The 26,114-nt window shown below is 45.0% G+C and overlaps 1 protein-coding gene across 1 annotated transcript in view; it reads right to left on the minus strand.

Annotated features, from left to right (window-relative positions):
• The window catches only part of TSHB (thyroid stimulating hormone subunit beta), a 32,300-nt gene extending 6,611 nt beyond the window's left edge, over window positions 1–25,689 (minus strand). The window contains exon 1 of the mRNA XM_040423838.1: window positions 25,528–25,689. Within this exon, the coding sequence (XP_040279772.1) occupies window positions 25,528–25,689 (162 nt within the window). The remainder of the gene's footprint in view (window positions 1–25,527) is intronic.
• Between the last annotated feature and the right edge of the window lie 425 nt (window positions 25,690–26,114).

The raw sequence follows: 26,114 nt of genomic DNA on the forward strand, positions 1-26,114 counted from the left end.
GTGGGGTGACAGGAGGAGGGGGAAGCAGGGTCACTAGTGGGGTGACAGGAGGAGGGGGGCACTTTCACTAGTGGGGTGACAAGAGGAGGATGGAGCAGGGTCACTATTGGGGTGATAGTAGGAGGGGGGAGCAGGGTCACCAGTGACCAGTCACATGAGGCCACGCTCCTTACCTCTCCAGCAGCCCTGTCATGTTGCCCAAGGTCCTCAGGCAGCGAGCTCCGCTCTCCTTACTACAGCCACCACGGGAGCTGGCCCCTCCTCCTTCCAGCTCCCGCCGGCTTCCCCTGCCTGACCCAACTTGTATTGCTCTGGCGTGCTCATACCAACCAATAACAAAGCTCCTTGCTATAAAGAGCTTTGTTATTGGCTATTTTAGGCACAGGCAGCATCGCAGCGCTGCCTGTGCTGTTCACAGCACTCACTGCGCTGATGAATGTGGGGAAAAAGTCTAAGGCGTATTGTTAAGCCTTAGGCTGGGTTCACACGGGCGTTGCGGGAAAATGTGCGGGTGCGTTGCGGGAACACCCACGATTTTTCCGCGCGAGTGAAAAACATTGTAATGCATTTTGCACTCGCGTGAGAAAAATCACGCACGTTTGGTACCCAAACCCGAACTTTTTCACAGAAGTTCGGGCTTGGGATTGGTGTTCTGTAGATTGTATTATTTTCCCTTATAACATAGTTATAAGGGAAAATAATAGCATTCTGAATACAGACTGCATAGTAAACTAGCGCTGGAGGGGTTAAAAAAAGAAATAATAATTTAACTCACCTTAGTCCACTTGATCGCGTAGCCCGGCATCGCCTTCTGTCTCCTTTGCTGAACAGGACCTGTGGTGAGCATTAATTACAGGTAAAGGACCTTTGGTGACGTCACTCCGGTCATCACATGATCCATCACCATGGTAAAAGATCAATTGATGGATCATGTGATGACCGGAGTGACGTCCCCAAAGGTCCTTTACCTGTAATTAATGCTCACCACAGGTCCTGTTCAGCAAAGGAGACAGAAGGAGATGCCGGGCCGCGATCAAGTGGACTAAGGTGAGTTAAATTATTTTAAAAAAAATTTGAACCCCTCCAGCGCTGTTTTACTATGCATTCTGTATTCAGAATGCTATTATTTTCCCTTATAACCATGTTATATGGGAAAATAATAATGATCGGGTCTCCATCCCGATCGTCTCCTAGCAACCGTGCGTGAAAATCGCACCGTATCCGCACATGCTTGCGATTTTCACGCAGCCCCATTCACTTCTATGGGGCCTGCGTTGTGTGAAAAACGCAGAATATAGAGCATGCTGCGATTTTCACGCAACGCACAAGTGATGCGTGAAAATCACCGCTCATGTGAACAGCCCCATAGAAATGAATGGGTCGGTATTCATTGCGGGTGCAATGCGTTCACCTCATGCATCGCATCCGCGCTGAATACTCGCCCGTGTGAAAGGGGCCTTAGACTTTTTCCAGGGAGTCACACGGGCCGCATGACACAGCTTTGAGGGCCGAAGGTTGGGCATCACTGATCTAAAACATTAGAGGCGAGGGCCTGCTGCTGATCTGATCATCTAAAACATTATGGGCGAGGGCCTGCTGGTGACCCTCTAAAACATTAGGGGTGAGGGTCTACTGCTGAGCTGACCCTCTAAAATATTAGGAGCGAGGGCAGCCTAAGAAGCATGTTGATATGATGGAGGAGGAGGAGGAGGAGGAGGAGGAGGATGAGAAAAGGAAGATTGAACCATATACCATTTTTTATGGTGGAAGAGGTGCATGGCAATACAGTGTATTCAATACACCATAAAAGCCACATTTAAAGTGCCTTTATGTTCAGCCGCTTTCCTCTGGTGGAGTAGAGAAGTCAAGGGCAATCCAGGCCTTGTTCATTTTGTTAAGAGTCAACCTGTCAGCATTTTCAGTTGACAGGCGGATGCGTTTATCAGTTATTATGCCCCTAGCAGCACTAAATACCCGCTCTGACAAAACGCAGGCGGCAGGGAAGGCCAGCACCTCCAAGGCGTAGAGCGCCAGTTCGTGCCACGTGTCCAGCTTGGACACCCAATAGTACAAAAGGCACAGAGGGATCACTGAGGACGCTGACACGGTCTGCTACATACTCCTTCACCATCTTCCAAAACGTATCCCTCCTTGTGACACTAGGCCGCGCATCAGGTTGAGGGTGCTGGCGGGGTGTCATGAAACTGTCCCAGGCCTTGGAGAGTGTTGCCCTGCATCTGTTGGAACTGCTGTGTGTTCCCCTCGTCTCCCCTCCTCGGTTGCCGAAGGAACTACGTACTCTGCTGCCAGCGTTGTCAGCTGGAAATATTTGGACCAATTTTTCCACAAGGACCTTCTGGTATTGCACCATTTTCTAGTCCTCTCCACCACATGAATGAGAGATGAGAAGTTCTCTTTGTAGGGGGGGTTGAGAAGGGTGAACAACCAGTAATCAGTGTTGGCCAAAATGCGTATAATGCGAGGGTCACGGGAAAGGCAGCATAACATAAAGTCAGCCATGTGTGCCAGAGTCCCAACAGACAAGACTTCGCTGTCCTCATCAGGAGGATGACTCTCAATCTCCCCATCCTCTTCCTCCTCTTCGGCCTATCTACGCTGAACAAATGGAATAAACCTGCTATGGGTACTACCCTCTGTATCGGATGCAACCGACTCCTGCTTCTCTATCTCATCATCCAATTCGTGCTGAGAAGATGAACTGAGGGTGGTCTGGCTATCACCCTGTGTACTGTCTTCCCCCATTTCCACCTCTTCTACATGCAAAGCGTCCGCCTTCATTGTGAGCAGCGAGCGTTTCAGTAGACACAGAAGTGGGATGGTTACGCTGATAATAGCAGCATCGCCGCTCACCATCTGTGTTGATTCCTCAAAGTTGCGTAAAACCTCACAGAGGTCAGACATCCATGCTCACTCGTCGCTTGTGCAGAGCGGAAGCTGACTAGAAAGGCATTGACCATGTTGCAGCTGGTATTCCACTACTGCCCTCTGTTGCTCACAATGCCTGGCCAACATGTGGAACATGAAGTTCCAGCGCGTGCTCACGTCGCACAACAGTCGGTGAGCTGGCAATTGCAAGTGCTGCTGCAGCGTTGCCAGACCAGCACCAGCTGTAGATGACTTTCGGAAATGGGCACACACGCGGTGCACCTTCACCAGTAGCTCATGCAAATTGGGGTAGGTTTTGAGAAACTGCTGAACCACTAAGTTGAACACGTGGGCTAGGCATGGTATGTGTGTGAGCTTGCCAAACTCCAAAGCCGCCACCAAGTTACGGCCATTATCAGACACAACCATGCCTGGTTGTAGGTTGAGTGGCGAGAGGAGGTGGAGGAGGAGAAGGGGGGTTGCAGCCACTAATGTAGGTGGTGGCGGAAATCCTAATGGAAGTAGGGCCCGCAATCCTTGGCGTCGGTAGCACTTATGCAATCCCAGGATCCGACTCGCTCCCGGCCTCCACAACGTTCACCCAGTGTGCCGTCAAGGAAATGTAGCGTTCCTAGCCAAAAGCACTTGTCCATGTGTCAGTCATTAAGTGGACCTTCCTAATAACTGCGTTGGTCACGGCACGGGTGGTGTTACGGGACACATGCTGGTGTGAGGCTGGGACGGCACAACGGGAAAATAGTTGCAGCTGGGGACTGAGTAACGAGGGACGGCCGCCGCCATCAGACTGCGGAAAGCCTCAGTGTCCAAAAGCCTAAGGCCTCTTTCACACGGGTGAGATCTCTGCGCGGGTGCAATGCGTGAGGTGAACGCATTGCACCCGCACTGAATCCGGACCTATTCATTTCTATGGGGCTGTGCACATGAGCGGTGATTTTCACGCATCACTTGTGCGTTGCGTGAAAATCACAGCATACTCTATTTTGTGCGTTTTTAACGCAACACAGGCCCCATAGAAGTGAATGCCGCTGCGTAAAAAATCGCAAACATCCGCAACCAAGTGCAGATGCAGTGCGATTTTCACGCATGGTTGCTAGGAGATGATCGGGATGGGCACCCGATCATTATATTATTTCCCCTTATAACATGGTTATAAGGGAAAATAATAGCATTCTTAATACAGAATGCTTAGTAAAATAGAGCTGGAGGGGTTAAAAAAATAATTAAATTCACCTTAATCCACTTTATGATATGTCATGGGTCGTGTGACGGACCATGTGATGAGCGCAGTGACGTCACCACAGGTCCTTTTCCTCCTGCACAGCAAAGAAGAAGAAAGAAGAGAAGCCGGGCTGCGCGAACAAGTGGATTAAGGTGAGTTAAATAATTTTTTATTTTTTTTTAACCCCTCCAGCCCTATTTTACTAAGCATTCTGTATTATGAATGCTTTATTATTTTCCCTTATAACCATGTTATAAGGGAAAATAATAAAATCTACACAACACCTAACCCAAACTTCTGTGAAGAAGTTCGGGTTTGGGTACCAAACATGCCGATTTTTCTCAGACACGTGCAAAACGCATTAAAATGTTTTGCACTCGCGTGGAAAAATTGCGCATTTTCCAGCGATGCACCCGCATCTTATCCAGCCCAAATCCATGACGCCCGTGTGAAAGAGGCCTAAGGGCTTGTTCGGGGCTTGTTCACATGACCATATGGCTTTTTCAGCGTTTTGCGGGCTGTTTTTAACAGATCTGTTTTTTGTTTCAGTAGCGTTTCCAGTTCCGTTCCGTTTTTCTGTATGGCATATACAGAATACAGCAATTACATTGAAAAAATTGGGCTGGGCATAAAATTTTCAATAGATGGATCCGCAAAAACGGAACGGATACGGAAGACATATGGAGTACATTCCATATGTGTTCCGTTTTTTTTGTGGAACCATTGAAATTAATGGTTCCGTATACGGAACTAAAAAACGGCCCGTATACGGAACCCAAAAAACGTTCGTGTGAACAAGTCCTCACACAAACGTTTTTTGCATTCCATATACGGGCCGTTTTTTGAGTTCCGTATACGGTCTGTATACGGAACCATTAATTGCAATGGTTCCGCAAAAAAAGGCTACTGAGACTGGACTTTGTGGAAGACAGGATGGTGCTTAACCCCTTCACGCAATATCACGTACATGTAAGTGGGGGAATGTGGTCCACGCAGCACGGGCCCTGCTGTTACTGATGGCCGGGCCCCTACTGCATCCGTCGGCATCGCTGTATGCGGTGATGCCGGTGGATTAACCCTTTCACGTGCCGCGGTCAGCGCTGACCACGGCATGTGCAGGGTTTACAGAGGGAGGGGGCTCCCTCTGATTCCATCGGCCCCCGCGCTGCGCTGACAGGGAGCCGATGGTTGCCATGGCAGCCCTGAAAACTTCCACAGGCATCGGAGCCTGTCAGCTACGGAAGCCCAGGAGATCCAGCCTGAGGGCTGGGTCTCCTAGGCAACTGTCAGCGTCTTACTGTGTAAGACACTGACAATTCAATTCAGTACAATACATAATGTATCGTACTAAATTGAAACAGGGATCAAACCCTGAAAAGGTGGTCCCACAGTGGGACAAATATAAAAATAAAAGTGAAAAAAGTGTTTTATTATAATAAAAAAATGTACGGTAAGTTTCAAGTAAAAAAAAGTCCTTTTCAAAAAATAAAGTAAAAATATATATTTTTTATAATAGGGAAGATAAGAAAAGTAGACATATTAGGTTAGGTATCGCCGCATCCGTATCAACCGGCTGTATAAAAGTATCACATGACCTAAACCCTCAGATGAACACTGTAAAAAAAATAAAAAACTGTCAAAAAGCCATTTTTTGTCACGTTACATCACAAAAGGTGTAATAGCAAGCGATCAAAAAGTCATATGCACCCGAAAATAGTGTCAATCGAACTGTCACCTCATCCCGCAAAAAATGAGCCCCTACCTAAGACCATCGCCCAAAAAATTAAAAAATATATGGCTTTCAGAATATGGAGATACTAAAAAAATGTTTTCGAAAATGCTTTATTATGTAAAACTGAAACAACCCAAAAAAGTTATATTTGGTATTGTCGCGTACGTAACAACCTGCTCTATAAAAATACCACATGATCTAACCTGTCAGATGAACATTGTACATAACAAAAAATAAAAAAAGCCCAAACAGCTATTTTTACCTTGCCTCACAAAAAGTGTAATATAGAGGAACCAAAAATCATATGTACCCTAAAATAGTACCAACAAAACTTCCACCTTACCCTGCAGTTTCCAAAACGGGGTCATTTTTTTGGAGTTTCTACTTAGGGGTGCATCAGGGGGTCTTCAAATGTGACATGGCAAAATTATCCCAGTAAAATCTGCCTTCCAAATACCATATGACGTTCCTTTCCTTCTGCAAGCCCCAGAAAGTGACTTCATAACTAAACTGATCCTAAAAAAATTGGGTTTTGGAAATTTTCTTAAAAATTAAGATTTGCTTCTAAACTTCTAAGCCTTCTAACGTCCCAAAAAAATAAAATGTCATTTTTAAAATGATCCAAACATGAAGTAGACATATGGGAATGTAAAGTAATAACTATTTTTGGAGGTATTACTATCTATTATTAAAGTAGAGAAATTTAAATTTGAAAATTTGAAAACTTTTCCATATTTTTTGTAAATTTGGTATGTTTTTTATAAATAAAAATGAAATATTTTGACTCAATTTTACCACTGTCATAAAGTACAATATGTGACGAGAAAAACAGTCTCAGAATGGCCTGGATAAGTAAAAGCGTTTTAAAGTTATTACCACATAAAATGACACGTCAGATTAGCTAAATTAGGCTTGGTACTGAAGGTCAAAAATTGCTGTGTCATGAAGGGGTTAACTGACTGGAAGCATTATCTGCTGCAATCCAACCGACCACCTGGTTGCACTGGTCTGACTTCGAGAGTGGTGTCCTGCGCCACCCTGCAAACTGGGACATGAAGCTAGGTATCGTGGATGAGTGTGTTTCTTGTGCTCTGGCAGCAGGCACAGTTTCACCGCGCCCAGTGCCACGGCCTCTGCGTGCACCATCAGCAGCACGGCCACTTCCCCATCCCTTACTGCTCGCCTTGAGCATATTGAATGGTATATATACTTGCAAGTATGTCACACATACAGTAGCGCAGGTTTTGTAAGTGTATGCGCAAATAAATTACACTGAAAGTCACAGATATTTAGGATGCGCAAATGTTATACAGGAGATATAGCGCAGGTAATGTCGCTGTCACCAGCGGTTAAAAAATTACACTAAATGTCACAGATATTTAGGATGCGCAAACGTTATACAGGAGATGTAGCGCAGGTAATGTCGCTGTCAGCAGCGGCCAAACAATTGCACGCAATTTAGCGCAGGTTTGCGCTAATAATATTTATTGCAATGCCACCAATATGATAACCGGATCAATAGTTTTAATACTACGAAGAGGGCAAAAACATGTAAACTGAGCCACAAACATATTGCAACTCCACACTTCGGTGAGAAAGTGGTAAATACAAACTTTATTAATGGTAAAATATTACAATACAGTACATATAGATAATTATTTTAGACAGCAGCCATAACAAAATGGAGGACAGAAAACCAAGGAGGAGGCTGAGGGGTCAGCACATGCGGGACACTGCGAACAGCATGAAAAAAGCAGACATCCACATTCACCTGTCTATAAGGTGCATGAAACTCCCGGACAAAACCAAGGAAAAAGGAAAGAGCAAAAGTGACATGTGGAGAAACATAAATGTAGTAAATACCCGCCGTGTGCTGGCTCCTCAGCCACCGCGTCCCAATGCCGTTTCGCCAGACACGCTGGCTTCTTCCGGGGATGTTATGGCTGCTGTCTAAAATAATTATCTATGTACTGTATTGTAATATTTTACCTTTAATAAAGTTTGTATTTACCACTTTCTCACCGAAGTGTGGCGTTGCAATTTGTTTGTGGCTTAATATACACTGCTCAAAAAAATAAAGGGAACACAGAAATAACACATCCTAGATCTGAATTAATAAAATATTCTTCTGAAATACTTTGTTCTTTACATAGTTGAATGTGCTGACAACAAAATCACACAAAAATGTAAAAATGGAAATCAAATTTTTCAACCCATAGAGGTCTGGATTTGGAGTCACACTCAAAATTAAAGTGGAAAAACACACTACAGGCTGATCCAACTTTGATGTAATGTCCTTAAAACAAGTCAAAATAAGGCTCAGTAGTGTGTGTGGCCTCCACGTGCCTGTATGACCTCCCTACAATGCCTGTGCATGCTCCTGATGAGGGATCTCCTCCCAGACCTGGACTAAAGCATCTGCCAACTCCTAGACAGTCTGTGGTGCAACGTGACGTTGGTGGATAGAGCGAGACATGATGTCCCAGATGTGCTCAATTGGATTCAGGTCTGGCGAACGGGCGGGCTAGTCCATAGCATCAATGCCTTCGTCTTGCAGGAACTGCTGACACACTTCAGCCACATGAGGTCTAGCATTGTCTTGCATTAGGAGGAACCCAGGGCCAACCGCACCAGCATATGGTCTCACAAGGGGTCTGAGGATCTCATCTCGGTACCTAATGGCAGTCAGGCTACCTCTGGCGAGCACATGGAGGGCTGTGCGGCCCTCCAAAGAAATGCCACCCCACACCATTACTAACCCAATGCCAAACCGGTCATGCTGGAGGATGTTGCAGGCAGCAGAACGTTCTCCACGGCGTCTCCAGACTCTGTCACGTCTGTCACATGTGCTCAGTGTGAACCTGCTTTCATCTGTGAAGAGCACAGGGCGCCAGTGGCGAATTTGCCAATCTTGGTGTTCTCTGGCAAATGCCAAACGTCCTGCACGGTGTTGGGCTGTGGACGTTGGGCCCTCATATCACCCTCATGGAGTCTGTTTCACATGCACATTTGTGGCCTGCTGGAGGTCATTTTGCAGGGCTCTGGCAGTGCTCCTCCTGTTCCTCCTTGCATAAAGGCGGAGGTAGCGGTCCTGCTGCTGGGTTCTTGCCCTCCTACGGCCTCCTCCACGTCTCCTGATGTACTCGCCTGTCTCCTAGTAGCGCCTCCATGCTCTGGACACTACGCTGACAGACACAGCAAACCTTCTTGCCACAGCTCGCATTGATGTGCCATCCTGGATAAGCTGCACTACCTGAGCCACTTGTGTGGGTTGTAGACTCCATCTTATGCTACCACTAGAGTGAAAGCACCGCCAGCATTCAAAAGTGACCAAAACATCAGCCAGGAAGCATAGGAACTGAGAAGTGGTCTGTGGTCACCGCCTGCAGAACCACTCCTTTATTGGGGGTGTCTTGCTAATTGCCTATAATTTCCACCTGTTGTCTATCCCATTTGCACAACAGCATGTGAAATTGATTGTCACTCAGTGTTGCTTCCTAAGTGGACAGTTTGATTTCACAGAAGTGTGATTGACTTGGAGTTACATTGTGTTGTTTAAGTGTTCCCTTTATTTTTTTGAGCAGTGTATATTGCAGCCAGATAAAACAATTGTCCTTAAAATAAATTTTGGGTCTCTAACACCTTTCAACACAATACCCTGCCTAAAAAAAAAAAATATTCCTGTCCCTACACTATCTGTCTCTTCTGTTGCAGCTCTCCCTGACTAAGACTGAGCCGAACCACGTGTCATCGGGTGCTATATAGCACCCGATGACGCGTTCCGGCGAGACAATCACTGTAATGCCAGTAACCAACATGGCTATGGCATTACAGTGAGTGCTAGTACTTCCCTGCACGTTTATTGGCTGCAAAGTGGCCAAAAAACGTGCGGAGAGGAGACTCGAGCATCGCGCTCGAGCACACGCGGTGTTCGGGCGAACACCGCAATGTGCCGAGCATTGCGATGCTCGAGTCAAAATAGTGTTCAGCCAAGCATGCTCATGCTCGCCAAACACTAGTCACCAGCCCTGTGACCAAGGAACCACCCGGACTACTGAGCTTACAGCCCTTCTGAGAGAGAGGGACAGCTATCTTGGGCCTTTCCTTAGCATCAAACCCTTCTTCTGCCCGGGAGGAGACTGGAGAAGCCAGCCCTATGCCTCGCCTGTATTGTTTTGCACCTGAATCCCTCCAGTAAAGAAGCCCACATGGCGGCTGCTGGTGGAGATGGCAGTGCAGGGTCTGCACCAGAAATGAATGAGCCTACCATCACAGATGTCTTTAAAGCTGTCACCAACTGCAGCAATGCACTTGTTTCCCTCAATACTCAAATGGGGAGCTTGCAAGAAAATATGTCCTTCATCAGACATGATCTAAGGAAGGTCTCTGAGAGAAGTGGAAGATCGGGTCAGCTGCTTGGAAGATAAGGTACCTCCTTTAAGAAAAGATCTAGGAAAAGTTGCCCATGATGTTTCCTATCTGCTAAGCAAGGCCGATGATTTGGAAAACAGGCTTCGCAGGAATAATCTGCGTCTTGTGGGCATACCGGAGAAAGCGGAGGGAGCAAATACTGTGGTCTTTTTTGAGCAGTGGATGACTGTGAGGTTTGGGAAAGACTCTCTGTCCAATATGTTTGCTATTGAAAGAGCTCACAGGGTGCCGTTCCGATGCCCACCACCAGGGGCCCCTCCAAGACTAATCCTGATTAAGATGCTGCATTTCAAGGATAGAGACACCATTCTGCGTAAAGCAAGGGTACACGTGGATTTGTTAATAGATGGCAGGAAAGTGTTCATCTTCCCAGATTTCTCAACAGAGGTGCAAAGGAAAAGAGCAAAGTTTGTGGAAGTGAAAGTCGCCTGAGGGAGCGCCAGTTACCATAGTCAATGTTATATCCATCTAACCTGAGGGTCGTGGTGGAAGGTGTAAATCACGTCTTCGATACGCCTAATGCTGCGGTGCATAATGCTGCGGTGACTCTGCGTCACCTTCTGGATGATCTCCCAACGTCAGGAGTATGGGTGGAACTAACTCGGCTGTCAGGAATACCGCTACCTCTGATGCTAAGTATCTCAGGGGAAATGTGTCTTTAGGTTAGGGCTCATGTACACAAACATATTTTCTTTCCGTGTCCGTTCCGTTTGTTTTTTTTGCGGACCGTATGCGGAACTATTCACTTCAGTTGGTCCGCAAAAAAAACGGAAGTTACTCCACGTGCATTCCATTTCCGTATGTCCATATTTCCGTTCTGCAAAAAAATAGAACATGTCCTAATATTGTCCGCATTACGGACAAGGATAGTACTGTTCGATGAAGGGCCAGCTGTTCCGTTCCGCAAAATACGGAATGCACATGGATGTCATCTGTATTTTTTGCGGACCGCAAAATATATACAGTCGTGTGCATGAGCCCTTAGAGTGGGGTTAGGATATTTGGGACTTTGACTTTGCAGTATAATTATTAGGAGTTTTTATAGTGAGGAAATTGCAGTAAAGTGTTATGTCATATGGTATTTCACTATTTTATATAGGATAGGATGCCTGTATGTTATCTATGCAACACGAGTCTGGGAGGAGAGTACTACTCATCCCTGAGTCGTATTTAATCGGGTGTCACAATGGCACTATACATATTCATCTGCACTCTGGTGCTGGTCTTTTGTTTGAGCTTGAGCTGGACTGGAGTATGTTGCAGAAAATGTTGGGCTAGGCTAGGCCTTTTTTGTTAGCCCTATGTTATGAGAATATTATTGCTAAATCTGATTGTATTTTAGTTTCTCAAATTGGAGGGGGGGAGGGGTGTTAGGGTACATTCCGGTATCGGCATGCTAACACAGATTTTTACGTGAACTAAAGATTTGTAATGGCGTCACTGATAAAAATGCTTAGTTGGAATGTGCAGGGAATGGCGGAGGACACCAAACGGCACAGTATTTTTCAGTACTTATTGAGACACCAGCCTGCCATTTGTTGTTTATAGGAAACACATATGACAAAATCAAAAGTGCAATTACTTCAGAAATCTTGGGTTGGCTATTCTGTACACTCGGTCTTCTCCGCATATTCCAGGGGAGTTAGTGTACTGGTTAATAAAAATATTCCGTTTGAATGTCTGAGAGAACTTGTGAATTTAGAGGGAAGGTTTGTATGCATTTATTGTGAGATAAATGGAGCTAGAATGGTGTTAGTGGCGATTTATATTCATCCGCCATATACCTCAGTACCTCTGAGGATGGTGTTGGAATTCATGGCGGAATATCCCGATATTCCGGGCTTGATTGTTGGAGACTTTAATAGAGTAATAAATGAAGAAATGGACAGATGTAGGGTGACATCAGGAAACCCCATTTGGTAGATTGATAAGGGAAGTGGGACTGACAGATGTATGGAGGGAAGCCCATCCAGGGGAGAAACAATATTCCGATATTCCTGTTGCTCGTCCACTTATACGTCTCTCTCTAGAATAGATTTGGGATTGGCAAATTCACTTACAGTATGTACCCACTAGTATGCAGGTCTGACTACTTACCTAGAACACTGTTGCAGAGTCCCACTAGCTTATGTGGGAACTGCAAAAGCTTTTTGTTATCATCTGTAATATCATGCTGTAATGTATTATCATGTGATATTCCTTTTTACCAGGCTGTCAGGTGCACTACATACATCCACCACTAGATTGGGGTAGCACCACAGTATAAATAGTGTAGTTAGGGAGTCTCTCAGTTGAGAGTTGGAAGTGTGAAGGAGATGGAGTGAGGAGCGAAGGGGGAAGGAGAGGTCCCCTCGCCTCTCAACTCTCTCTGGAGCTCCACGGCCCAGAGAAGCCATAATGCATCTCAATATCAAAGCCAGAGAGACAGGCAGAGGGAAGTCTACATTCTACTATGCATTCTTCAGGAGTAGCAAGTGAATTTCTTGTATTATTAGATCAAGACAAAGGAAGGACAAGGCCATTATTATAGGCTCTAGGCGCCTTTGTAATTAGGTGAAGGACTTTTTAGCTTCTGGCAGCCTCGCCGTTATTCTTAAGACAGATAACGATTTTGTCATATCACTTGTGTAGAAGATAAAGACTTGAACTACCTCAACTAAGACTGAAGCAAGGCAAAGAGAAGTTTTTCAGTGAGTACATAACTAACTACCCTAGCCTGACACATTACCACCAGCACAGCCTGTTACTGGGATTAATCACATCCTACTCGCATGTGTATCAGAGACTGTTTAATAACTGGATGTAAACTGTTATCAATAACCTGGTTATAGTAAAGTTCCCAGTTGGATTTAAACCTGCCTCATTCTTCTAACTCCACACCACTTCTACTCTTAACATTTTGCACCACCAAGGTGCTGGCGTCACGACAAAACCTAAACCAGGGGCCCAACCGCACAAGCACTCAGCAACCATTCACCATCAAGGGCCCTCGATTCACCATCAAGGGCACCCGGAGAATTTGGTGCTGTTCTCCCCTTCACTGCACTGCTGGCCCAGGGAAGCGACTGCTAAACCGTGAGTAACCGATGAACTGTATATACATTCCGGCCCACCGTGAACCTTTACGTGTTCTACCCCTGCGGACTGGCACGTTGCATAAAAATTGGCGTCACGAACAGGATCAATCTCGTCTGTGCCTTATGTGAATGAGCCCCAATTGTTTGACTGTTTTTATTGGGCTAAAGAACTGTTTAAACTTCTTAAAACTGCAAGGATATACTGTGCAAATTGACTGCTTTAAAATCGCACTGTTGAAACTGTGAAAAGCACAGATTTTTGTGTCATTAGAACTGCTTGCTGCGATTGAATTGACTTTGACTTTGAACCTAAAATGGCCACCGGAGGCCTTCTTGTCTGATTTTTGGCACCATCACTCTGCAAAAAGCCCTGTACGCCGGGAAAATAGAGTGCCGCCCCTTGCAAAAGTGTGGGAAAGCAATTTCTGCTGCGCCCCTACTACCTCATTACCATGGATTACAATATGAGCACCGCCTCCCCTATGCTGCAGAACCTAGGGGGCGTGTCAAAAGAAAGTCTATGTGAACAGTGGACGACTGTGCTGGAAGTGCTCTTGCCTACAGATACACAGAGAGTATGGCAGTAAATGTGCCCGCCGGGTCCGACAAAGAAATAGAATTGCTCACCACTTCTGAAGAGGTGAAGCCGGGACCATCTAAGGCTGCCCTGAAGGCAGAGGAGCCTCTGCAGGCTCGTCTGGAGGTCTTTACTTTTAATGCTGCCGAAGGAGGAGACCGCACGTCAGCGGTATCCGCGGAGAGTAGGCCGCGGCCTAACCAGAGGCAGAGGAAGACCAAAGAGGGATGCCCTAATCCTGAGTGGCTGAGTCTTCCGCAAAGGCCATCCACCACTCCAGCGCAGTGCCTGTACGCGATGGGAATGGCTAGTGCTAATGTAGTGTGGCAGCCTACCATCATGTCTGCTCCTCAAGGTCCTCGACCCGAGTCTCGGAGAAGGCGCCCGAAAAAGAAGACTGCCGCTACCGGGAAGACGGGTGATGAAGAGGGGTGCATCCGGGGCATGCAAAGCTTGTCCCTTCAGAAAGTGTCATCAGAGAGGAGTGAGTTGGTGCGCCGAGACAAAGCTAAGATATTCAACGAAATCAGGAGACAACTGAGGTTACCGGCCCTATCTGTTCACTGTTTAGTGGGAGCTGCCCCTGATGGTTCTTCTCCGGATGAGTGGGATTCTGGGAGTCCACTATTCACAGATGTGCCCTCCTCACCTGATCCATACTCGTAAGTACTGTAGGACTGTAGGCCATTCTGCAAAAACTGTCAAATGGAGCCAATGTTTGTTTTGTCCCAGTATGGACTGATGCCAGTTCACCACCGTAAGTGGCAGTTCACTAGGCCACTACACAGCCTGCTGGCCCTTTAACATTCAGGACTCCCTGCCTTAAAACCACTGTTTTTGCCCAAGTTGCGCCTGGTTTGCGCAGTTTTTCCTTTCCCATTCCCTCTTCAGGTTGATGAGGGTTATGCAACAGGAGTATCATATTTTTTAAAGTCATTTTATCCAGAAAGACATTTTTCTGTGACTTGTTTATGTGCAATTCCTATGTTTGCAATTTCAACAGACTTTTTGCATTTTCTTATTATGCTGCACTTAAAAGTTTCATATGCTAAAGACTTATTTACTTGGACTTTGCCATGGACTTTATATTTTGTTTGTGAGATTAACGCCCATTTGTGTCACTGGCAAGATCAGAAGAAAACACCGGCCCATATCCCATTTTGCGTTGTAACCACTTAAGTTATTATGTCCTTCTATAAAGTGTACACCCTGTACAGAATTATTAGGCAAATGAGTATTTTGACCACATCATCCTCTTTATGCATGTTGTCTTACTCCAAGGTGTATAGGCTCGAAAGCCTACTACCAATTAAGCATATTAGGTGATGTGCATCTCTGTAATGAGAAGGGGTGTGGTCTAATGACATCAACACCCTATATCAGGTGTGCATAATTATTAGGCAACTTCCTTTCCTTTGGCAAAATGGGTCAAAAGAAGGACTTGACAGGCTCAGAAAAGTCAAAAATAGTGAGATATCTTGCAGAGGGATGCAGCACTCTTAAAATTACAAAGCTTCTGAAGCGTGATCATCGAACAATCAAGCATTTCATTCAAAATAGTCAACAGGGTCGCAAGAAGCGTGTGGAAAAACCAAGGCGCAAAATAACTGCCCATGAACTGAGAAAAGTCAAGCGTGCAGCTGCCAAGATGCCACTTGCCACCAGTTTGGCCATATTTCAGAGCTGCAACATCACTGGAGTGCCCAAAAGCACAAGGTGTGCAATACTCAGAGACATGGCCAAGGTAAGAAAGGCTGAAAGACGACCACCACTGAACAAGACACACAAGCTGAAACGTCAAGACTGGGCCAAGAAATATCTCAAGACTGATTTTTCTAAGGTTTTATGGACTGATGAAATGAGAGTGAGTCTTGATGGGCCAGATGGATGGGCCCGTGGCTGGATTGGTAAAGGGCAGAGAGCTCCAGTCCGACTCAGACGCCAGCAAGGTGGAGGTGGAGTACTGGTTTGGGCTGGTATCATCAAAGATGAGCTTGTGGGGCCTTTTCGGGTTGAGGATGGAGTCAAGCTCAACTCCCAGTCCTACTGCCAGTTTCTGGAAGACACCTTCTTCAAGCAGTGGTACAGGAAGAAGTCTGCATCCTTCAAGAAAAACATGATTTTCATGCAGGACAATGCTCCATCACACGCGTCCAAGTACTCCACAGCGTGGCTGGCAAGAAAGGGTATAAAAGAAGAAAATCTAATGACATGGCCTCCTTGTTCACCTGATCTGAACCCCATTGAGAACCTGTGGTCCATCATCAAATGTGAGATTTACAAGGAGGGAAAACAGTACACCTCTCTGAACAGTGTCTGGGAGGCTGTGGTTGCTGCTGCACGCAATGTTGATGGTGAACAGATCAAAACACTGACAGAATCCATGGATGGCAGGCTTTTGAGTGTCCTTGCAAAGAAAGGTGGCTATATTGGTCACTGATTTGTTTTTGTTTTGTTTTTGAATGTCAGAAATGTATATTTGTGAATGTTGAGATGTTATATTGGTTTCACTGGTGAAAATAAATAATTGAAATGGGTATATATTTGTTTTTTGTTAAGTTGCCTAATAATTATGCACAGTAATAGTCACCTGCACACACAGATATCCCCCTAAAATAGCTAAAACTAAAAACAAACTAAAAATTACTTCCAAAAATATTCAGCTTTGATATTAATGAGTTTTTTGGGTTCATTGAGAACATGGTTGTTGTTCAATAATAAATTTAATCCTCAAAAATACAACTTGCCTAATAATTCTGCACTCCCTGTATTTCCATAATGAGAATTTTCATGTTACTTGTTATTTATACCTGTATGCTTGTTTGCATGCTTGCCTCTTTTGTATCTTTCAGGAGACTTCGTCCAGAATGTGTCGAGGTCGACACATATTAAACAAAGGGGGTATGTGGCGTCCCACTAGCTTATGTGGGAACTGCAAAAGCTTTTAGTTATCATCTGTAATATCATGCTGTATTGTATTATCATGTAATATTCCTTTTTACCAGGCTGTCAGGTGCACTACATACATCCACCACTAGATGGGGGTAGCACCACAGTATAAATAGTGTAGTTCAGGCCTAGTTAGGGGTTCTCTCAGTTGAGAGTTGGAAGTGTGAAGGAGATGGAGTGAGGAGCGAAGTGGAAGGAGAGGTCCCCTCTCCTCTCAGCTTTCTCTGGAGCTCCACGGCCCAGAGAAGCCATAATGCATCTCAGTATCAAAGCCAGAAAGACAGGCAGAAGGAAGTCTACATTCTACTATGCATTCTTCAAGAGTAACAAGTGAATTTTTTGTATTATTGGATCAAGGCAAAGGAAGGACAAGGCCATTGTTATAGTCTCTAGGCGCCTTTGTAATTAGGTGAAGGACTTATTAGCTTCTGGCAGCCTCACTGTTATTCTTAAGACAGATAAGGATTTTGTCATATCACTTGTGTAGAAGATCAAGACTGGGACTACCTCAACTAAGACTGAAGCAAGGCAAAAAGCTGTTTCTCAGTGAGTACATAACTAACTACCCTAGCCTGAAACATCACCACCAGCACAGCCTGTTACTGGGATTAATCAGATCCAACTTGCATGTGTATCAGAGATGTGTTTTATTGCTGAATGTAAACTGTTATCAAGAACCTGGTTATAGTAAAGTTTACCATTGGATTTAAACCTGCCTCATTCTTCTAACTCCACACCACTACTACTCTCAACATTTTGCACCACCAAGGTGCTGGCGTCACGACAAACCAGGGGCCCAGCCACACAAGCACTCAGCAACCATTCACTATCAAGGGCACCTCAATCACCACCTGGCCTGTGTCCTCTGTAACCGAGTGTGCCCCAGAGAATCCAGTGCTTTTCTCCTCTTCACTGCACTGCTGGCCCAGGGAGGCGACTGCTAAACCATGAGTAACAGATGAACTGTATGTACATTCCGGCACACCGTGAACCTCACGTGTTCTACCCCTGCGGACTGGCACGTTGCATAAAAATTGGCGTCACGAACAGGATCAATCTCGTCTGTGCCTTATGTGAATGAGCCCCAATTGTTTGACTGTTTTTATTGGGCTAAAGAACTGTTTAAACTTCTTAAAACTGCAAGGATATACTGTGCAAATTGACTGCTTTAAAATCGCACTGTTGAAACTGTGAAAAGCACAGATTTTTGTGTCATTAGAACTGCTTGCTGCGATTGAATTGACTTTGACTTTGAACCTAAAATGGCCACCGGAGGCCTTCTTGTCTGATTTTTGGCACCATCACTCTGCAAAAAGCCCTGTACGCCGGGAAAATAGAGTGCCGCCCCTTGCAAAAGTGTGGGAAAGCAATTTCTGCTGCGCCCCTACTACCTCATTACCATGGATTACAATATGAGCACCGCCTCCCCTATGCTGCAGAACCTAGGGGGCGTGTCAAAAGAAAGTCTATGTGAACAGTGGACGACTGTGCTGGAAGTGCTCTTGCCTACAGATACACAGAGAGACAAACTCGCGAGTATGGCAGTAAATGTGCCCGCCGGGTCCGACAAAGAAATAGAATTGCTCACCACTTCTGAAGAGGTGAAGCCGGGACCATCTAAGGCTGCCCTGAAGGCAGAGGAGCCTCTGCAGGCTCGTCTGGAGGTCTTTACTTTTAATGCTGCCGAAGGAGGAGACCGCACGTCAGCGGTATCCGCGGAGAGTAGGCCGCGGCCTAACCAGAGGCAGAGGAAGACCAAAGAGGGATGCCCTAATCCTGAGTGGCTGAGTCTTCCGCAAAGGCCATCCACCACTCCAGCGCAGTGCCTGTACGCGATGGGAATGGCTAGTGCTAATGTAGTGTGGCAGCCTACCATCATGTCTGCTCCTCAAGGTCCTCGACCCGAGTCTCGGAGAAGGCGCCCGAAAAAGAAGACCGCCGCTACCGGGAAGACGGGTGATGAAGAGGGGTGCATCCGGGGCATGCAAAGCTTGTCCCTTCAGAAAGTGTCATCAGAGAGGAGTGAGTTGGTGCGCCGAGACAAAGCTAAGATATTCAACGAAATCAGGAGACAACTGAGGTTACCGGCCCTATCTGTTCACTGTTTAGTGGGAGCTGCCCCTGATGGTTCTTCTCCGGATGAGTGGGATTCTGGGAGTCCACTATTCACAGATGTGCCCTCCTCACCTGATCCATACTCGTAAGTACTGTAGGACTGTAGGCCATTCTGCAAAAACTGTCAAATGGAGCCAATGTTTGTTTTGTCCCAGTATGGACTGATGCCAGTTCACCACCGTAAGTGGCAGTTCACTAGGCCACTACACAGCCTGCTGGCCCTTTAACATTCAGGACTCCCTGCCTTAAAACCACTGTTTTTGCCCAAGTTGCGCCTGGTTTGCGCAGTTTTTCCTTTCCCATTCCCTCTTCAGGTTGATGAGGGTTATGCAACAGGAGTATCATATTTTTTAAAGTCATTTTATCCAGAAAGACATTTTTCTGTGACTTGTTTATGTGCAATTCCTATGTTTGCAATTTCAACAGACTTTTTTCATTTTTCTTATTATGCTGCACTTAAAAGTTTCATATGCTAAAGACTTATTTACTTGGACTTTGCCATGGACTTTATATTTTGTTTGTGAGATCTACGCCCATTTGTGTCACTGGCAAGATCAGAAGAAAACACCGGCCCATATCCCATTTTGCGTTGTAACCACTTAAGTTATTATGTCCTTCTATAAAGTGTATTTCCATAATGAGAATTTTCATGTTACTTGTTATTTATACCTGTATGCTTGTTTGCATGCTTGCCTCTTTTGTATCTTTCAGGAGACTTCGTCCAGAATGTGTCGAGGTCGACACATATTAAACAAAGGGGGTATGTGGCGTCCCACTAGCTTATGTGGGAACTGCAAAAGCTTTTAGTTATCATCTGTAATATCATGCTGTATTGTATTATCATGTAATATTCCTTTTTACCAGGCTGTCAGGTGCACTACATACATCCACCACTAGATGGGGGTAGCACCACAGTATAAATAGTGTAGTTCAGGCCTAGTTAGGGGTTCTCTCAGTTGAGAGTTGGAAGTGTGAAGGAGATGGAGTGAGGAGCGAAGTGGAAGGAGAGGTCCCCTCTCCTCTCAGCTTTCTCTGGAGCTCCACGGCCCAGAGAAGCCATAATGCATCTCAGTATCAAAGCCAGAAAGACAGGCAGAAGGAAGTCTACATTCTACTATGCATTCTTCAAGAGTAACAAGTGAATTTTTTGTATTATTGGATCAAGGCAAAGGAAGGACAAGGCCATTGTTATAGTCTCTAGGCGCCTTTGTAATTAGGTGAAGGACTTATTAGCTTCTGGCAGCCTCACTGTTATTCTTAAGACAGATAAGGATTTTGTCATATCACTTGTGTAGAAGATCAAGACTGGGACTACCTCAACTAAGACTGAAGCAAGGCAAAAAGCTGTTTCTCAGTGAGTACATAACTAACTACCCTAGCCTGAAACATCACCACCAGCACAGCCTGTTACTGGGATTAATCAGATCCAACTTGCATGTGTATCAGAGATGTGTTTTATTGCTGAATGTAAACTGTTATCAAGAACCTGGTTATAGTAAAGTTTACCATTGGATTTAAACCTGCCTCATTCTTCTAACTCCACACCACTACTACTCTCAACATTTTGCACCACCAAGGTGCTGGCGTCACGACAAACCAGGGGCCCAGCCACACAAGCACTCAGCAACCATTCACTATCAAGGGCACCTCAATCACCACCTGGCCTGTGTCCTCTGTAACCGAGTGTGCCCCAGAGAATCCAGTGCTTTTCTCCTCTTCACTGCACTGCTGGCCCAGGGAGGCGACTGCTAAACCATGAGTAACAGATGAACTGTATGTACATTCCGGCACACCGTGAACCTCACGTGTTCTACCCCTGCGGACTGGCACGTTGCACTGACAGATCACTCACCACTGAGTGTTGAGTTGGACTTGTCTAGGGGTGCCAGTCCGGGGCCCAGAGTATTGCGACTTAACGCCTTTTGGCTGACACTCATGGGAGAAATTGTGGATGTGAAAGCTGCGATACAGGAGTACTTTAATCGGGTTCTGTTGTTTAACCCCTTAAGGACACGGCCATATTTCACCTTAAGGACCAGGCCATTTTTTGCAAATCTGACCAGTGTCACTTTATGTGGTAATAACTTTAAACGCTTTTACTTATCCAGGCCAATCTGAGATTGTTTTTTTTGTCACATATTGTACTTCATGACACTGGTAAAATGGAGTAAAAAAAAAATACATTTTTATTTATAAAAATATACAAAATTTACCAAAAATATGGAAAAATTAGCAAATTAGCAAATTTCAATTTCTCTACTTTTATAATAGATAGTAATACCTCCAAAAATAGCTATTATTTTACATTCCCCATATGTCTACTTCATGTTTGGATCATTTTGGGAATGCCATTTTATTTTTTGGGGACGTTACAAGGCTCAGAAGTTAAGAAGCAAATCTTGAAATTTTTCAGAAAATTTCTAAAACCCACTTTTTCAGGACCAGTTCAGGTCTGAAGTCACTTTGTGAGGCTTACATAATAGAAACCACCCAAAAATGACCCAATTTTACAAACTACACTCCTCAAGATATTCAAAACTGATTTTACTAACTTTGTTAACCCTTTAGGTGTTCCACAAGAATTAATGGAAAATAATAATGGAGATAACATTTCAAGATTTCACTTTTTTGGCAGATTTTCCATTTGAATCAATTTTTTCCAGTTACAAAGCAAGGGTTAACAGCCAAATAAAACTCAATATTTATGGCCCTGATTCTGTAGTTTACAGAAACACCCCATATGTGGTCGTAAACTGCTGTACAGGCACACGGCAGGGCGCAGAAGGAAAGGTATGCCATACGGTTTTTGAAAGGCAGATTTTGCTGGACTGGTTTTTTGACACCATGTCCCATTTGAAGCCCCCCTGATGCACCCCTAGAGTAGAAACTCCCAAAAAGTGACCCCATTTTAGAAATGTCTGGTCTAACAATTAACTTTCACAAATCTGCGCTAATGCTCATAGATGGTCAGCCATGATCACCAGTGATAACTCATAGGAATATTCCCTGTGTAGAGACACTTAAATATCTGGGTATTAATGTATCCCCTAAAATTTAAGATTTTGAGGAACTGAATATCACTCCACTACTAACTAATTTTCGCAATAAAAATAAAGCCTGGTGTAAACTATACTTATCAGTGGTGGGTAGGACGAACCTTCGTAAGAGGACCTTTCACCGATCCTGACATTGTGAACTAAGTATCATGACATTTACAGCGGCGCCCAGGGATCTCACTGCACTTACTATTATCCCTGGGCGCCGCTCCGTTCTCCCGTTATGTCCTCCGGTATGTTCGGGGACTTGGTTATAGTAGGCGGAGCCTGCCCTTGTTCTGCTGGGTGTCTCCTTCTCCTAGGCTGTAGCGCTGGCCAATCGCATCGCAGAGCTCACAGCCTGGGAGAAAAAAACCTCCCAGGCTGTGAGCTCTGCGCTGCGATTGGCCAGCACTACAGCCTAGGAGAAGGAGACGCCCAGCAGAACAAGGGCAGGCTCCGCCTACTATAACCAAGGTCCCTAAGTCTCCGCCTACTATAACCAAGTCCCCGAACATACCAGAGGACATAAGGGGAGAACGGAGCGGCGCCCAGGGATAATAGTAAGTGCAGTGAGATCCCTGGGCGCCGCTGTATATGTCATGATACTTAGTTCACAATGTCAGGATCGGTGAAAGGTCCTCTTTAAGATGCTTTTAATGCAGCAGCTTTTATGTATACTTCACAATGCCCCTGTCTGGCTGCCAAGGGACAGGTTTAACAAGATTAACTCAATATTTAGGGACTTGATATAGCGTAAAGGACAACCTAGAATAAAACTCAAGACCTTGCAGTATTCTAAAATAGAGGGAGGCCTAGCAGTTCCCAATCCATGGGTATACTATCTGTCGGCCCAAAGTCAGCACTTTAAGGGATGGATAGAGTTGGGAGCTATGGATATAACTAGTCAGATTCTTAGGTATCACCTCAAAGGACAGGATTTAATGATGTTATTGGAGAGGTTAGATATGAGATCAGAGAGATCAAAAATTCCCACAGTGCATACAATATATTTAGTTTGGCAAAATATTAAGCACCTAAGAGGGGTTACTGGGATTACAGAATATGCCTTACTATGACGCAACCCAGTTCTGACTGAATTTAGTTCTCTGACAGGGTTAGACGACTGGAAGGAGAGAGGAGTGACAAGAATGAGACATCTCCTGGAGGTCGGAGTGTTTAGAGCCTTTGCTAGTTTTCAGGAAGTCTATGGTATTCCTAGAGGTTGTTTCTATCAATACCTGCAAATGCGACACGCTTATAACACTATGATCAAGAATGGTACTATGATGTCACAGAGGGATACAGCGTTACATTTTATAGTTTCAGGAGGGGAGAGGAGAGGGTTGATATCCATGGTATATCGGTTGTTGCTTGATAAACACCTAGAGTAACATCCACTGACCAGAATGCATAAATGGGAACAGGATGTGGGTGCAATTTCGAAGGATCAATGGTCTGACATACTAGAAGCAGTACCTCTGTCCTCTCTGAGTGAAAGCGGGAAGTTATCGCAATTATTTATTATCCATTGAATGTACAAGACACCAGTTTTCTTACACTGAATGGGTTCAGATCAGGTGCTAAATGTCCTAGATGCTCTATGGAATCTGTGGATCTGATACGCATGCTATGGCAATGTCTGACATTAAGTGTATTCTAGGATGAGGAAATTGATGTCATACAGAAAGCCTTTACAGTACATATACCACGAGATCCCAAGGTGTCCATTTTGGGTTATGTGTCAGAGTTGGGTACAGAAAATATGCTTAAAGTGGCAATAGGTCACTTGCTATATGTGGCTAGGAAGTTGATAGCTCAACATTGGATACAGGCTGATCCTCCGACACTTAGGGAATTTAAGTGTAAGGTTAATAATATGCTAGGATACGAAAAAGCTGTCTTCCAGAAAAGAGGATGTCCCCTCAAATATGAGAAGCTATGGGAACCGTGGTTGGAGTTTGTGCGATTGAATAATATCATGGGGTAAAGATGCAGCTGATACCGTAATGGGGGAGGGTAGATGGGATAGGAGTTTATGTTCAAGGGGGCATTATTTGATGTCATAATATGTTTGTAGATGTACATATACATTGAATTGTTGAGAACTACTCCTTGATGTAACTTTAACGTACGATGCCTATATTCTTTGTGATATACAGGTGAAACTCGAAAAATTAGAATATCATGCAAAATTTCAGTAATGTAAATTAAAAGGAGTTGCATTAATGCAGCTTAAAATTGGAATTTTGTGAAAAGGTTCAATATTCTAGGCTCAAAGTGTCACACTCTAGTCAGCTAATCCATACCCCCTGAGCAAAATGTACCTCAAAATTGGGACTTTGGGGTTTCATAAGCTGTAAGCCATAATCATCCAAATTATAACAAATAAAGGCTTGAAATATCTCGCTTTGCATGTAATGAGTCTATCTCATATGCAGTAGCGTCCTGGTTGCTATGGTTACCGATCGGAGCCCCAGCGATTAAACTGGGACTCCGATTGGAACTCTCCGCCGCCACCAATGATGAGGGGGGGGGGGGGAGAGGGGAGGCCGCACACTGGCCACCAATGATATTAATACAATAGAGGGGGGGCGCACACTGGCCACCAATGATAATACAATAGAGGGAGGGAGGGGGGGCCAGGGGGGGCGCACACTGGCTACCAATGATAATACAATAAAGGGAGGGAGGGGGGGCCGCACTGGCCACCAATGATATTAATACAATAGAGGGAGAGGGGGCCGGGGGGGGCCGCACTGGCCACCAATGATATTAATACACTAGAGGGAGGGGGGGCAGGGGGGGCCGCACTGACCACCAATGAAATTAAAACTGGGGAGGGAGGGGGGTCTGCCCCTTGCTGCCTGGCAGCCCCTGATCTCTTACAGGGGGCTATGATACGCACAATTAACCCCTTCAGGTGCGGCACATGAGGGGTTAATTGTGCGGATCACAGCCCCCTGTAAGAGATCGGGTGCTGCCAGGCAGCAGGGGGCAGTCATGTACACAGTTCGTAGTATATTCTAACTAGAAGCGTCCCCATCACCATGGGAACGCCTCTGTGTTAGAATATACTGTCGGATTTGAGTTTTCACGAAGTGAAAACTCAGCTCTGAAAAAGCTTTTATGCAGACGGATCTTCGGATCCGTCTGTATGAAAGTAGCCTACGGACACGGATCACAGACACAGATGCCAATCTTGTGTGCATCCGTGTTTTTTCACGGACCCATTGACTTGAATGGGTCCGTGAACCGTTGTCCGTCAAAAAAATAGGACAGGTCATATTTTTTTGACGGACAGGATACACGGATCACGGAGGCGGATGACAAACGGTGCATTTTCCGATTTTTCCACGGACCCATTGAAAGTCAATGGGACCACAGAAAAACACGTTAAACGGGACAACGGCCACGGGTGCACACAACGGTCATGTGCAGGAGGCCTAACAGGCTTTAGACATAAAATTATTATGCACACATACCATTGTCTTGCAGTATCCAGAGCATATGGTGGTGTTGACGGCAATACAGTAAGCACACTCCTCCTTCTCCACATACATGATATATTCAGTCAGCATACACAGAGAGAAAGCATGCCCAAAGGCAATGCAAAACAGAAGAGATACCAACAAAATGGCTGCCATCCTATAAAAAAAAGGTAAAATATTTTTTAGACATAAAGAATATGAACAGCTTTCTGTCATATGCCTGTCGTTTGTAAATATGCTTTTTTGTAAGAAAAAAAAGCTAGATTTTATCAGAAATCACAGCCAAAAAATACCATAAAAATGGTGTGTGCTTAGCTTGCACGGCATATACAGTACAGACCAAAAGTTTGGACACACCTTCTCATTCAAAGAGTTTTCTTTATTTTCATGACTATGAAAATTGTAGATTCACACTGAAGGCATCAAAACTATGAATTAACACATGTGGAATTATATACATAACAAACAAGTGTGAAGCAACTGAAAATAGGTCATATTCTAGGTTCTTCAAAGTAGCCACCTTTTGCTTTGATTACTGCTTTGCACACTCTTGGCATTCTCTTGATGAGCTTCAAGAGGTA

The sequence above is a fragment of the Bufo bufo genome, chromosome 3 (assembly GCF_905171765.1).
Source record: "Bufo bufo chromosome 3, aBufBuf1.1, whole genome shotgun sequence".
NCBI classification, from domain to species: domain Eukaryota; kingdom Metazoa; phylum Chordata; class Amphibia; order Anura; family Bufonidae; genus Bufo; species Bufo bufo.